The sequence below is a fragment of the Anopheles ziemanni genome, chromosome 3 (assembly GCF_943734765.1).
Source record: "Anopheles ziemanni chromosome 3, idAnoZiCoDA_A2_x.2, whole genome shotgun sequence".
NCBI classification, from domain to species: Eukaryota; Metazoa; Arthropoda; class Insecta; order Diptera; family Culicidae; genus Anopheles; species Anopheles ziemanni.
Genome location: NC_080706.1, coordinates 6692521 through 6708831, shown reverse-complemented (window position 1 = coordinate 6708831; position 16311 = coordinate 6692521). Strand labels below are relative to the sequence as shown.

At 43.4% G+C, this 16311-nt stretch overlaps 1 protein-coding gene across 1 annotated transcript; it reads right to left on the bottom strand.

Moving 5' to 3' along the window:
- Nucleotides 1-457: 457 nt before the first annotated feature.
- On the bottom strand, nt 458-15722 carry LOC131289572 (post-transcriptional regulator MKT1L-like). The gene is made up of 2 exons (XM_058318858.1): nt 15651-15722; nt 458-1558 (listed from the first exon to the last, which is right to left on the bottom strand). Exons 1-2 carry the CDS (start codon nt 15720-15722, stop codon nt 458-460), a joined length of 1173 nt encoding a protein of 390 aa, XP_058174841.1.
- Between the last annotated feature and the right edge of the window lie 589 nt (nt 15723-16311).

Genomic DNA, 16311 nt, shown 5'->3' with positions numbered 1-16311 from the left:
CCGTTCTATGCTAGAAAAACTAGAATTTCTGTCGTGCTGGGTCGCCTGAAGCTGGTACACACAACACTTGTGAAAATGGTTGCTGGGAGACATGTAAACGGAACGTGCCATTGACAAATCTCTAGGACTTATCCCGGGGACATCGGGGCCAATACTTTTGATGGCAAGAAAATGTTCCCCTCAAACCGTATCAACCGTTGGTGGTATGTGGCTTGCAGTACATCAATGGTATTTGTGTCAACATCGGTGAGACACACAAACGCAAACAATTGTTGCACGATGCATGCAGTGGTGTGCAAGTACCCGCGAGGCGCGCTGTCCTTTCCAGCAACAATGCAACAGTCAGTGGTGCATTTCGATCGTCCCTTGCGGTTCGAACAATTTCTCAAAGTTGTGTTCCTCCTGTTCCTCACCAACCCCCGGAGGGTTGCCTACCGGCGGTTTCCGGTTTCTGCAACTAACTAGCTCTACTGCTGCCGTGTCCAGTGCTGCCACTATTATTTACCGGCGACTGTTGCTGATGTTTCTGAGTGTGTTTTTTAGTGTAGTGCTGCTGTGGCTGTTGTTGTTGTTGTTGCGGTGCCGTCGCTGCCGTCGGAGGGGGCGCCTGGTGGAGGTGGGCGGTGCTGTTGTGTGATTTATTTGTGTTATTATTATTCGCCTGATAGCGCCGCCCGATCGAGGGCGATGGGGCGGGCGATGTTTGCTTGGCATTCTGCACACTTGGCGCTTGTTTGGTGCCACCACCATGGTGGCCCCCTAGTGGGAGTGGTGGAAGCGGAGGCGGGGAGGGCGATGTGGGAGTGCTTTGGCGCGAGTCGGCGGACAAGGCCGGGTCGCTGGCGCCGGCGGTGGTCGAGCGCGGAAGTGACGTGGCCGGCGCGGTGGCCATGTGTGCCGGCAGTGTGGTGGTGTTCGTGAGGGTGCCGGTCGGTGTGGGCAGCAGAAGCATCTGCGATTGTGATTTGCTTTTGGTGTGCTTGTGTTTCGGTTCGCCGTAGCCGTAGCCACCGGACACCGGTTCTGCGAACAGCTCGCAGCTGAGCTTGCGACTTTTGCCACCCGACTTGCCCCCGTAGTGGGGGGGCGGTGTGGGGTCTAGGGCGCCGGGGGAGCTGTCACCCCCGCCACCACCCGGACCGGGCCGTTCGTAGTCGTTCGGCGGGCGTTTGGCGTGCGAGGTTTTCGCGGGACCGCGACTTTTCGCGTTGCCAGTTTGGCCGCTTGAAGCGGCACCGCCGCCGCCACCCCCACCATTGGTGTAGGAGTAGGGGTGGTGGTGCGGGTGGTGGTAGCTACCCGACTTGCCGCCCGAGTAGTGGTAGGTGGCGTAGTGATTGTTGTGGTGGTGTGGCTGTTGTTGCTGCTGCTGTTTGGTGCTGTGTGCTTTGTGTTCGCTATCGTAGCTGTGTTCGAGGCTGTGGCTTTGGCAGTCGTGCCGCGGGTGGTAGTAGTAAATGCCGTGATGGGTGCCATCGTCCCCAATACCAGCACTGCCGGCGCCACCGGATGCGGCCGCCACCGGGGACACGGGCACCGGCAGATCGGTACGCTCCCGCTAGGCTACGTGATTGCCGAATGTCCGCAGAACGGGCATCGTCTAAAATGGGCAAGTAGAAAGAAAGAAACAGAGAAAAAGAGAGAGAGAGAGAGAAGAGACGGGAGAAAACACAACAACCACGAAAAAGCGTTAAAATAAGACCAAACAGAGTGAAAGAGAGTTGGGGAAAAATAGAGAGAGATTGAGAGAAAGAGAGAAAAAGAAAGAAAGAAAGACAGTCGTGTATTAAAATTACGGCACTGTGTTAGTTTCGCAACAAGATGAACGGGGGATGTTGTATAAGACTCGTGTATATTGTGCCGCTCATCGGGCACATTGTGGGTAGTGTTGATTGGAAAGGCAATGTTTCAAAGTTACTTTCAGTCACCGGAAAAGGCACTAGTAAATATTGTACAACGATGTGACAGCAAAGAAAAACAAACAAAATGAAAATAGTTTCGTTGGGCGTTAGCCATTTTCGAATGGAAAAGTGTTGGATTACCATACCATCGGATAGCTTTCTATCAAATTGGTTCAGATTTCCATGTTTTGGTTGTCAAAGTTTCATAAAGTTTCTAATCCAACACAATTCTGTAAATTGTGGAACATGTAGTCACCATGTGGCCATGTTTACAAATAAGTGTTCTGCACTGGTGTCTACATGTCGACAATTATTTTCATCAAATCCGTTTGCAAATATTAAAATAAGCACATTATTCGATACAATACACAAAACGCTGTATAGATGAAGAAAGTGTTGTATTGTTGTGTCGAAAAAATTGGTCCCTATTCGAGGTATTGTTATTGTCTGATTTCGCTTACTGAAATGCATGGGATTATTATTATTATCTGTACATTGGAAACTTTTTTCATAGAAATATAATTCAATAGGATGGTTGGAAAACCAGAATCCTCTTTTGCACAGCCTCCTCAATATTCTGCAGTTAAAAATCGCATGCACTTCGCAAGAAATTGTTTAAAATAGGATGGTGAGATAGCTGTGGCGTGGTGTTTTTGGTAAACAGGATCAACGTTTTTTTTTTATCTCCTGAGTTTGTTTTCTTCTTATCATTCGTCAGGTTGTTGTTCGTAAAGCACGAGGTGCGTCGCGAGCGAGAAAGGGGAAAGGGCGAGAATGATAAAGAGCTTATGCGGTGCAACAAAAGGTACAGGTGGGTGTGGGTATGGTGGTCTGTAGCAAAAGCAGGCACGAACGGCATTATCCTACACGTGAAAATGTAAACACAGGCAGATGCAAACTAGTTTTGCGAAACGTGTTAATGCTACATGTGGAAAACATACGCATAATGAGCAAAACCAAAAGAAAATATAAATCAAAGAAACACAAAAACTAAGTAAACTGGGCAAACGATTTGCTTCGAACGCGAACCACAGAGTGGAAATAATAAAGCAGGTCATGAAATAAACATCCGGCACCCGGTCACAGGCAGTGAAAGTATTATTTACAACGTTGTACAAATCGTGCCTCGTACGACGGAGAACGGCATGCCAGAGGAAAATGTTTTCGCTCATAGAAGCACATTCGCACACTCACACGTATACAAGCACATGCCACGGATGCACGTTGACGCTGAGGTGGTGGTTATCAGATTTCAACCGAATTCGATTCCCCACGCGTCACTCGACGATCGTGTCAACAGTGAGGACCCATGTACGACATAATAACGACGTCGCTCCAGTTAACGATGGCATGCTCAAAAGCCGAGCTCGGCGGTGCGTAAGGGTGCTATGGGGCAACGGGTGGAAGAAGTATCACTTCTTTCATAACGTCCTGCACTGCCTAGGCACGGTCGGACGGTGGAAATCTTCATCACACGCTGTCACGCCACTTCACGCCCGAACCAAAGCAGCGGCTCCAATCGGTTCCGAAACGGTTTACGATTATTGCCGTCAGTCAATATTCTGTCAATTTTTGTGAGGACAATGCCGCTTTTTTTCCTCCGTTCCCTTCGCCAAGCTGGAGGGGTTATTTGAGCGAAGTCGATGAAATGCGAAATATGTTAGAACGCTCCGGAACATGTTGCCACGATGTCAGTTTTGTGACGGCCTGCATGCACGGGGCTAGCAAGCGTACGGCATAACATCATCATCAGCATCAGTGGCAACAACATCGGCAGCAATTTTATCATCATCATCCCCGACATCATCGCGCACTTGGCGCGAGCTCTCAGGAACGAGCTGCTTCCGAACGTTTTTCCGGAGCACGTGCATGGGAATGACGCTCAATTGAGGTTAGGGTACGGTACCAGAACTAGTTGCGAATCGTGCGATTTCTTTTCGCCTTTATTCGAAAACGATTTCCACGAGTCCTGGAGAGCATTAGCTTGGTGCGCATTTCGAGGAAGGGTTACATACAGCTGACTAGCTTTTGCGTCAGTGCAATAAGTAGGAAAGGAGGGGGATAAAAATAAAACTACGAAACAATATTCTTTCCTCCATCCTACGGGAAACATCCCAGCCACATACGCGAGGACGGGGAAAAGCGCAACATCTGGTAACTTGCTTAGCCATTTCTTGCTATTGCGTTCCATTCCCCCTCACCTCCCCGACAGCAACATCTTCCACGACAGGATGCTTTTAAGAATATTGACTTCCGTTCCAAATGTCCTCCCCGGGGGGATAAAAGAAGCAAAGGGGACGTACGAGATAGAGTGAAAGCACAAGTCTCTCGCAGTCGCTTGTCGCATTCCATCGTGCGATCGCACAACTCAATTTGGAAAAGCCACGCCATCGGTACCGGGTACATATTTTTCAATTGCCATTTTGATCGCTTTCGGTTAAGTTTCCGGCACTTCTCGATATCGTACCGCTTCGAAACGGGAGGCTCGTTTTGCGGGAGATGAAGGTGTGTGCGTGCATTATTGCATTTCGGAACATTTTCACTAGCAAACTTTCTACTTGTGGTTGTTGTGTTGTGCCATTGCTATTCCATCGCTTTTGGGTGGGAAAATTGTTTTCCCCAGTTTAAACGGCCCCAGGATGGTCGCGGAAAGTTTCCTGCCGTTAAACAAGAAACACGGAGAGGCGAAAGACGCTTGTCGCCGGCTGTCCACTCCTCCCCCGCGTCTTGTTGTGGGAACATTTCATTGCGAATGCTTTTTCTGTCTCTTCTCTACTGAATCGTTTACGGTGTCGGAAAAATAACTTTGCTGGTTGTGGTGTTTCGTTTTTATTTTGTTCCTAAATTTTTCATGGTGGATACATCCGTTACGTAGCACGCACCGCTCATAATGCGTTAGGTGAAAAGGTGAGTTAAATCAGCCGGCGAGGGTACGCCCGATCCACCGGAGATCGATCGATGTTTATGATTATTGGGGCGGAAATTATGTTTTGCTAGCGCACCCCGTATTGGTCGCAAGTCGCAGGTGGACATTTGCGAGCGAGGAAAAAGTGGTCATTCGAGTAGGATTTTTATTGGCATCGACACCGGGTGGAAGCTATACCAGCGCGATGGTTATTAAAAATAATTGATTTTATTTCCGACAGATTTGTCCCCTATATCGGGTGCCAAATGAAACGGTAACGGTCGATTTAACTTGTCAGACCCTTTTACGGAAATGGGGTGGGTAAAGGAGAAAGTTTTTTTTATGGCAATTTTAAAGCTAACTGATTTTACCAATTCAATACTGTTTACGTAACCGTTTGAAACAGTTTGTCGACAATTTTAGGTTTGAAATTGTACACCATTGCTTTTACTTAAGCTTAAATAAAACTGGGAAATGTAATATTTTTAAAACTTTCATCCTATAAAATTCAGATACTTGGGTTGTTTTTCTTTCTTCTTCAAGAGCAAATATTTTTGCCTGTTTTCTAGTGAGGTAGACAAATAATTTTACGAACAAAGAACATAATCGTTTTGGATTGCGCATTATGTGGCGTTTATCTGAAAAGCCTACCTCCATTCATCAAAAGGTTAAATCGAAAATAATTGCTTAATTTCTAGACGAGTTACTCGAGAGCTAATAAAGCCGGCACTGTGGCAGCAGCTTATGGCAAATAAGATTATGCTTTATCTCCGGGAAACTCTCCACCCCCTGACAAACATTTGGTACCGTTTTTACTCGAAAGCATAACAGCAGCAATAGCTTTCCCCTACCGTTCTTGGGTTCACTCGATCCTTGGCACACGCGAGAAAATTACATGTTCTCTGTGAGTATAATGTTGGTCGAGTGGCGTGAAACACGATTATAAACGAACAATATGTACATAAAAACAACCACGTCCAACCATGGTTCACGTTCCCACTCGGGGAATGTCTGGCGCGGCAAGGATTTTGTTGTTGTTATTATTTTTATGTCGTTTACCTCTTGCAAAAGCACATGGCGTTGAAGAACGACGCTGAAAAAAAGGCTGGTTGTAGCCAAAAAGAAAAGGGGTCCTTCCGACGTTAGGTGGTTTTGTCTGGCTGAGTAACGTTGAAAATGAAAAACCATGAAAGTCGCTCCATTTTCACTCCTTTCCCGCCGTTCGCACGCCAAAGGAAAGCGTCGAAGTACGTGCGAAGAGGACAAAAACCACGTGGAAAAGAATGTCGGCGCATAAATCCGACGTATTTATGCCATAAAAATCCTGGGTCCAATTGTGATAATAATCGTAAAGGAAAAGCCTTGCCAAACTGTCGGTGTGTAATGTGTTTTTAAATAGCAATTCATCTTCAAAGTGAAGGCAGTAAACCTTTCACATTCGTTCAGCCTTCTTTCGCTGTACGCCGCGGAGTGTGAAATTTCGGTCCGGGGCTTCCGGGTCGAGTGGCGGTGGTGGCGAATTTTCCAGCAGCTAGTAATTGGTTTGAGGATCGCATAGTTTATCGCCTCCGAAGGTTTGCATATCAATGCGGCTTTGTACAATGTTTTATGAGCCATTTGCTTTGTTTGAACATTTTTTCGTTTTACTGTTTGCAACATGTAGAAAAGGGTAGAATTTGATTTGGTAAACTAATTGAAACGAATGATTCAAGGATTTCAATAATGAAAAAACATCTTAAAAGACTAAATGTAACATAACACACCTTCGGAGTGGAAGAAGTATACGAAGCCGATGCGATGCGAAAGTGGGTTGCAGAAGATGAGTCAAACGGTGCATAAAATGCAGTGCAGTGGTAGTTAACATGTGCAAGTGCAAGTAATTGGGATGCAGATAAGAACAGGTACGAAACGCGTCGAGTGCGGAAAGGATGCGACAATGCGGCTGCCACTGCCATTAGACAGCGGGACGGATTTGATTGCTACATTCTCTACTTTTACCAACCGTCATCCAACAACATCGTAATTGCACGCTAGAAGTGTCTTATATATCTAGAGAGGCGTTTAAAAATGCGTTCAGCGTTACATTCTGTTCGAGTAATGCTTGCAGACGGTGGAGATGCCGGTGTGCATGGCTACGTGTGCCTCTCGTGGCTACGTGTCGTTGTAAGTGTTTATATGCTGCCGTAATGGTATAATCATATTTCATGTCACTGGTAGCTGGGGCTCCAGAAACGTGAAACCGTTTTGTTGACATGTGTGAAGAAGTGTGTGTAGTGTACCGTCTCGGTTGTGTACTTTTCAACTCGCCATCATTTCCATGGTGCAAGAAGGTATGGGCTATGGAGTATGCAGTTTGGATGGGAAGTGCTACGATGGATGTGATGTAATGCCATTAAGGTGAACGAAAACCGTGTGATGTGAAATGCACAAACTTATACGAATATTATCTAGCGTTCAGAACAAAACGCGCGAATGAACAAAACCCAAAAAACGACAGCAAGATGCAGAGTGTTTATATAAATATGTATATCAATATCGAGGGATAAAAAGTAGAAGTACACTAGAACAAGGACAGTTAGAAACTAAAACAATACCTTCAGCATCACTCATCAAGACCGTTAGCCAAAAAGGGGAATAGAAAAGGAGAACGGATCAAAAAGTAAATGGTAACCGAAACCGAAAGTATGCAGAAGAAATTGGAGTGACATTTGTTTTTGTTTGGTTTGTACGTTCGTTCAGGAAAGCTAGAAATAACATTCACTAGTTGTAATGTAAATAAGTCATCAGACCAGAGCAATTAGAAAACTCAATACCAATCATCGTCCAAAACGCTAAACGAACTGAAAACCAAAAGTAACAAAGTGTTGTCAACATTTCGCTGGAAACGTTTTGTTTGCATTCGATAACAACTGACTATAAATGCTTTTTGTTTTTTTCATACTGGTGTTAGTTTTTCAAATCGAAACGATAAAGTAATAACATTCCCGACCAAAAACAGTACCGAAAAGAAAACAAAACCGTACTCAAAGAAGGGTGCGAAATAGTGCAGTCAACAATATACAGACACAAAACAAGACCCATCATATCCGTTCATAGGCGTTCCGCAGCGAGTGATTAGTTGGAGTATACTTTCAACATTTTTTTTTTTGCACAAACCACCATATCTGATAATCAATAACATCATAACGCATCGTTCCACAAGTAGTTGAAATAAAAGGAAAACTAAACGCAAGAGACACGTTCCAACATATGTAAAACAAAAACGGAACAACAGGAGCAAGACAAAAATTCATCAACCGAGCAGCATTAATACCATCATCAGTCACCAGTCATTATTCTTCGTGTACGACCAATCATTCCATCAACCAATCATCAACAGGTGAGCTTCATCATCCGCATCATATCCATCGTGTTCTGGTGAGTTTTTTTTAGCTATTTGTGTTGGTATCCTTTTTTGTTTTTGTATGGTTTTTTTTTGTGGTGTGGTTGCAAACCCGAAACACAACGCTAAATCAACGACACTGAGCATGAAAACGCAACCAATCGGCACTAGTTACTGGTTGGAGGAGCTGTTAACAATGAAAACGCACGAGGAAAGAAACTCCCAACCGTGGAGGAAAATATTGGTTTGTTTTTTTTATTAGGATGCATTGAGTAAATATATGGAAAATAAAAGTTTTATAAAAAATCATTCGAAACAAACTTTTTATTTGCACGCTAGAAACGTTACTTGCAGCCCATATCAAGTGAAAAAAACAAGGTTCTAAGAAAATGAAAAATCGGATAAAAACGGCAACAGTGGAGCCAACGAAAACATGTAAAGGGGAACATTCTAAGTGGTTAGCAGCCAGACGGAAGGTGTGTTTGGGAAGGTTCGGCTCCACCACCGCAGGAAAAGAATACAGACAGACAGTGGAAGAAAGACAGAGAAACAAGGCGAATGAGTTTAGGAGAGCGAAAGAAAGATAGAGCTCCATGTTACAAGACGAAACAGAAAAGGCGACCATGACGGTAAATGAAAAACTATAACACTATCATTTCATCAATCAATCAATCAATCAATCAATCAATCAATCAGTCAGTCAGAATATTTGAACAAAAGAAAATGCTCGGCAGTGGGATGCGTTTTTATATAAATATCATACCATGTATATAGAATCAAACCCAGAACAATCCATTCACAAGAACAAATATGTATATGTATGTATATAGAGAATATTTATAGAGTCACAATGAGGAAGAAAAGAGGTAAAAATCAAGAATCAAAAGGCCATTCTAATACAGTTCGCACTCATTTTGTCACAGTCTTTAATTACTCAACTATATATTTTATATATATACGTGTATATATAGATGTATAAATTTCATATACTTTCATACTCAAATAAATTCTTCAGTTTTTTGTTCGTTAGCTTCGTGGTTGTTTCGTTTGTTTTGTGTCCACCAGTACGTTGTTTTGTGATTCGTCGGATTCTTGTAACGATTTGGAGTGGGATCAGTAATATCAGGGTAGAGTGCTGGAGCGGGCAAAGCCCGGTGTGAAAATTTCGTAATTGGACAGTGTATGTGACAGACTGGGATGTACTGGGTTGCGTTTGACTGAGTTAAGGTCTAAATATGGCAGGCATAACAATTGTGTGCTTTTGTGTACTGATATTCATTGGACAGTAAAAGATAAAATAAATTGCAATAAACTTTATAAACATCAGCATCGGACAAAATGAAACTTTCTAAAAACGAAACTATGTTTCAGTTTCACGAGATTTGAGACGAGCAATCAAACAAACACTAATCTATGAGATGTATTTTAAAAAGATAAGTGAATGTGTTCAAACCATAACATTAGCTTAAACGTACGAATGAGAAATGAAATAAAAATATACATAAATGCAAAGTCGGACAAGAATCGTTGCAATACGCTTCAATACGGTTGCCATTCTAGTGTGTGAACATACATGATAAATCCGATGTAATTGAGGGTGAAGGAATGTCAAACAAGATCAAATGACACAGAAACGGAACAAAAGGTATGGTTCGATGCGTGTACTAATTGTGAATCCATTCCAAGTATGCCTCACGGTGGTGAGCAGGCCATCCTTTCGTTAGAGTTTTGAGTGCTTCAATTTGTTGGCGAGAGAATGAGTAGGCATTGAAAAAGGTTGACGTAACGAGCGAGCATAGGAAACCATAACATGCATTGCTCAAAAGGGAGTTATAATATTCTGTTTCCATGTATTGAAGAGTTCTGATTTACTCCTTATTTTATTGAATCCTCAAACCAAGAATTCAACATAGCACGCATTCATATCGTTTCCATGCATCACCGGTGTGTGGTGTTCCAGCATTTCAGATACGCAAGAGAAATATTTCAATAATTTTTGTTTAATTAGAAGCAGGTAAAATGAAAAGAGTACAGAAATTTCAAGCATTCCCGTATCTACCATAGGTTGTAATTAAAACCGTTCTAGTAAAAACAAAAATACTTAGAAAACATAATTTTCCGTCGCGAGCAGCTCGTAAGCATATTAAACAGCGACGATGTAACAGAACATGCTGTTAATGAAAAAGTTCATTACTTTTCCAAGCTTTTCCACGTGAAACCCATATGCGCAGCCGTTTGTCGTGGGTTTTTTTGTTTGTAGTAAAAGTTACATGAAGTACGTCCCCGATTCATATTCCGGTGGAAAGGACCGCTCACCGTTAGAGCGAAAAGTGTGACGCGGATGAAGCGATTTATTCTGAGCTTAGCTTCGTTGCTAGTGTTTTAAAACAGAGTAAACTTACGGTACCATCGCGTAGGTCGACATATTGAAAAGTTAATCAGATTTCGACTACGGTACGAGAACTGTGGCCAAAAGGAACACGAGGAACAAGACGACGAAGCTTATCCAAATGGCATATGGTGGCGCTTGGGACGTCATTTCCTGCGCCGACAGACTTTGCTTTATAAACCACTCCGGGAAGCTTTTCAGCTGGAGGACGACTGCATCGTGCAGGATAGCACCTACAAGACTAGGTCCGGTTCGTTGGCTTTCTTTCAGTCGCAAAAGAATCACGTTGTCGAAAGGCTTTTCGAAAGCCGTTGCCCAGCGTGAACAGCGAACCCTGACCCCCGAGCCGGTTTTCCATTTCCGGCACACGCTGTGTGGAAGGAAAAAGTTGCGCCTGGCGCGGGAGGGAAAAAAAATATGCGAAACACGAGTACCCCCTTTATTCAGCAGAGCAAACGGTACGCGCGTTATAATCTCTCTTTATTTATGCTGACACCCGATGTCATAAATTTGAGTCTAAGCCCTGGGAGAGCCCTCACAGGCGAGGCGAGCGGTGATGAGTTCATTTCATTCGAGATGCTCCTGTTTTTGCTTGCTTTTAGGTTGGGAAAAAATTGCACACGGTACCGGGCGACAAACACAAGCCACGCCAATCGTGGACGGGCATTTAAGAGGGTTTTTTTTTTATCCCACTACCATTTCATCTACCGATGCACTTTTGGGTCACAAAAAGACGGCGTAAAACTTTCCATCAGCTCAGAGAAAAGTTCATTGCCAATAAACGCCCGCACAGGAAAGCAACTGTACCTGCCAGCATGCTGCCAAACAAGATTTTTCCAAGGTGAACGAAATGGTAGGATTTGAAAGTTCGAACGCTGCGAATATGTTTGCATTCCATGGTGTTCGCTCAGATGGCTCCTTCCGCTCCTTCCTTCACTGAACGTTGGATTTAGGAGGAACGAAAGTATAACGCTGCAGAAAAAAGATATATGTTCCCCGTCGCAGATGTACGCTCATATTTTGCATCAGTTTACACTTAACATCTGTCATGCAAAGCAATAAAAATTTAAATCTGTCAAAGTTGTTTTCTGCCACGATGTTGTTCCCCTTTGTTGCTCCCCTTTTGGTATAGGATTACGTCGGCGTACGTCTCTCTGCGGTGTGCATGTAAGTAAATTGCATTAAAAAAATCCCACATCACCTACTGCAAGCGCGATCAAATTCCCTCTCCTTCGAAGGAGAAAATGGAGACGCCTGGTGCTTCGTGGAGGCGCCCGGTGGTTTACACCGTGCCCATGAATACATGGGCCGCACTCGAGCAGCGTACTCGATCGTGCCCTCGTGGATGGCATGGATGAGAAACTTTTTCCATCAAATCAGCCCACGTTGACGTGCACAAGCCATGGCGAAACGAGAAGCTTTATTATGCCAACGCTCGTGCCGTTCCAACAACTGCACGATTTATTTATGACGGAATCGGATGATGTGCGGCAAAATGTGGATGGGGGGCGAAAGAAAATATGTTATTTTTTTTTACTGAGGGTAAAGGTATCAACAAGAAGAGCCTTGTTAGGGATTTTGTTTTGTTCAGTGCCAACCATGGAAAAATACCCTTAGCATAATTGTTTTTCTCGTGTGCTCTATTTGTATCTCAAGTGAGAGAGGTTGTCGTCTAAACTGGGAATGCGCCATCTTGTCTCCCGTGCATGTGCATTCAATACATTTAAAATGCAGAACAAACAAGTTTATTCAATTGTTTCGGTACAATTGGTGGCATGATCAGAAACGAGCATATTGATGCGGTTTTAGTTAGTTGTTAGCTCTGGCAGGCATAAACCGTTTGGAAAACCTTTTGTGAAGCCATGAACCTGCGTTGTTGGGATAGGAAAAATAGCATTGCATTTAGATGAACACGGAAAGTGTTTAACCCGGTGCAACAAAATCGGCAACCTAATCATCATCGTACTCGCCCACAAAGGTGCACTGGATGGCCTGGTCATGCATAAACTGTGGTTAAGGTGGTGGTGTTGAAACAGATTAAAAACGGCAGAACAGAAGCACTCGAACAAGGAACGGTCTCTCTTCCTGCTGAGCAACGACAATCGTGAACCGTGAAAATACACGCAGAAAGGAATGGAAAAACGAAAAAACCATACACACACAAACACATTCGTGAGCAAACACAAACCAAAGACAAAGGGAGATAGATACCGTGAGCTAGTGAGACGATCGGATGGGTTGTCGGTGGGAGTAGATCGTGATGATCGTGATGGTGTCGGTGTTCGGTTCGGTTTAGGGTTGGCGTCTTTGTTGACGGTAGACCTCGTCGTTTGTCCCGTTCCGGAGAGGGCCCTCATGGCGGGAAGGAGTTGTCGATGGGTGGTGGGAGAGTGCGATGTAGGTGAGTTTAATGAGAGTGGTCGAGTTGTTGTCGGTGGAGTGTGCCGGTTTATCGGGTCTGGTATGGTACGTTCGGGATTCGTTCGTTATTTTGTCGACGTTAAAAATCACCCCCGTCCCACATTGGAGTGGGTGAAAACAGGAGCGGTGGATTGGCACACGATCCGACGCGGAACGTTGATTGGAGAGCCGTTGGTGCAGCCGGGCGACGAAAACAAATAGAGAACACGAAAATGGGGTTCGTTATCGTAAGTAAGGTCGGAAGCGTGCAGAAGAAAATTCACAAAATGTCCAGAAGAAACTCGACCAACTCGATCCGATGCAGTCGGCTTCGAGGCTACTTAAAGGTCGCACTAGCACAGACACCGGATGTGAAGTGTGCGGGTAAGAGGTGCCAGGATAAAATGAAATAAATGAAGCAGCTCACTTGGCTGCCCGGAGTGAAAGCTTGATACATCTCAACAGAAAAAAACATCACACAAGTAAACAAAAGTCCATCGAATGGTGAAAAATAGCACGTCACACAAAGGGACCGGATGAAAGGAGAATTCTAGCAATTTTCCTTTTCTGTTTTTGCTACCAAGTTTACCAATCCGACCGGGAATGTTTCAGTCGATAATTTTTAATCCATCCCTCCTGCAACGAGGCGTCCACCATTTGATTAGCTCGATTGCAATCTGATTGCAAAAGTAGTCCCTATAAAGGACGCGGATTGTTGTTTTTCCAGGAAAGTATGTGTGAGTGCTTTCATTAGTCTCTCGCTGCGATCCTTTCTTTCCGGCGATGGATGGTGCTTAATGGGACCGGTATCGGTTTGGATGATGATTTTCTTTTCCAGTCGTTTGCGTCGTTGTCTGCGTGCGATTGGTAGGAATTGGACGGGAAGAGTTCATTGGCAGAGTTGGGCCCTCGATGGTAGAAAGGGATGTAGTTATAGAACAGTAGGGAAAAAGTAAGTATAACGACGAAAACACTGACACTCGAAATGGGGATGATTGAAACGAACTCAAAAGCAGCTCATGAGGGCTGGAATAAAATAAACCGATATTACTTTTTCCTTCGTGTGTTTCCGTGTGGGAATGTGCTGCGTGCCTTATGTTTTCGAATATTTCAAACATGTATTGATACGTGTAGCGTGACATTTTGTGACGGGTGTTAGAGTGAAATGAAAACGTTTGTTTTGTTTGTTTCGATCTTTCGATCATTCACCATGTATTCAACGATTCAGCCTTCGGAAATAATAGCGTTTCTGCAACCATACAATACACAACCGAACATTAAAAACTATTAAATTAAGATTAATTTATCAAACGAAAACAAACCGTTATGGTTAGAATAAAACCGCTTTGAGTTCCTTAAACATAAATTTGATAGGAAAAATACTAAATAAAAAAAAAACACAGAGCTTCTACAAACTAAGCGCACTGTACCTGATCAATAAATAAAACTAAAAACGGAAAAGAAAAACACTCTTGCATAGTGATGAACACACAAATCATAAATATTCTAAAGAAAACATCCTGGAAGCGCAGCTGAAAACCATTAACCAAAAAGCGAACAGGAAAAAAAGGTTGTATAAATTTGGAAAAAACAGGGAAAAGAAAAACATAAACAATCGCTAGTAAATGCAAAACATCGGAACGGAAGCAAAGTCAACTGCCTGCACTGCCCAGGCTGATGAAGGAAATTGAATGCATTTGGCGCGGTGTTGTGTGTGTGTGTTTTTTATGTATGTTTGGAAAGGAAAACTGGGAAAAACGAAAATTAAAAGCCGGTGAATTGTTTCACTGTTCGTGTGATGGTTGCTGGTTTGCTGGTTGCGTATGCGTTAAGGGAGAAACCTACGGTGTTGGTTTGCATGTTAAAGTTTTGCTTCGTTCGTCGCGTTAGTAAGTTGGTTTTGTTTTTTGGTTGATTGTTTGCTTAAGTACTAAAGAAATGTGAAATCTGTTGTCGTGTTGCCTTCGTTGCGTTCCGTGTGCGGAGTGGCAACGAGGGTGAAATCTTTCGGAACAGAAACCCAAACAAAGTAGTTTAAATTTAAAAACAAAAACCCCGATGGTATCCATATGAATGGCTAGCTGGTTGGTGTTCACTTTTGCACCCGGCACCCCCTCGGATGCCTTGGGTTGGCAATGTAAATGTGTTTTACTTTCGGTGCCGGAACCCGGCCGACACTGCATTCCGGCTTGCGGTGCAGTCGAGCGAGTGATTATGGTTTTGAAGAACGGTTGGAGTGGGAAAATGAAGCCGACAATGGCGTAATGCTTTGCTGTCTGGTTGGTTGAGCTTCCACTTTACAAATATCCCTTTGCTTTCGACGTTTGATTCGCGAGTCTTGAATTATTTTACTACTAGGGATGCTACAATTTTTTTCGGTTGCTGTAAAAAACCGACCGCTAGCCGACTTCCATTCAACTAAGCTAGCGAAGTTGGGTAGAGAACGAAACGGATTGGCATACTGTTTGATGGTAGTTCGTACTATTTGCTCCGTTCACTTGCCGCTTGCTGCATCAGAAGAAGTCCGACATGACTTGGTTGAAGCGAGTTTAATTAACAAGAGCGTGAATTTGTGCTAACGAACGCTTTTCGCAGCGTGGCAATTTTCATAATGAGTATGTTTCGGGGAATGCTGCTTCTTGTGATCTCGTGATGTTGAGTTAACTTCTCTACCGACATCTGTGCATTCGATTCGTGCGTTATCGTCGAACGTTTGTGGTTTGATGCGAGTGAAAGTTTGACCATTGCGTGATTTAAACATTAAGTTTTTCACCAATTGAAACCCGAAGCAGACCTGACAACAAATTCTTAATGTTGTAGAATTTTATATTTAACAAATTTTCTGCTAGTTTGTTTTGTGATCAAATAATCGAAACAATTATCTTTGTAATTATTTAAGGCCTACACATATTGTGTAAGTATCAATCACGGGTCTCTCATCCAATACTACTTCTCATTCCACCACAAACGCTTCTGAATAAAGTTTATCTGATAATATAAGAGCTTATTCTTACTAAACCAACTTAACAGCATTCTGTACGGTTTAAACGACACGCTACTCTTCCCTTTGGTCGAAATATAACTTCCAATTGACTCGTTGGACTTTTAAACTATTCTGAAAAGCGTAACATAAACGTCAAACTGCAATATGAACAAACCTTGTATTTGTCACGTCTACCTGCGCTTCATGCTGTCATTTTGCTGCTCATTAACGATCATTATAATTTCCAATATCGTAACGATGTAATAGTTTTTCCTTTTGCGTACGACGCTATCTACACGTACATGTATGAGTACTTAAACTGACTGACGAGTTAATTTCGTTTTGTTATGC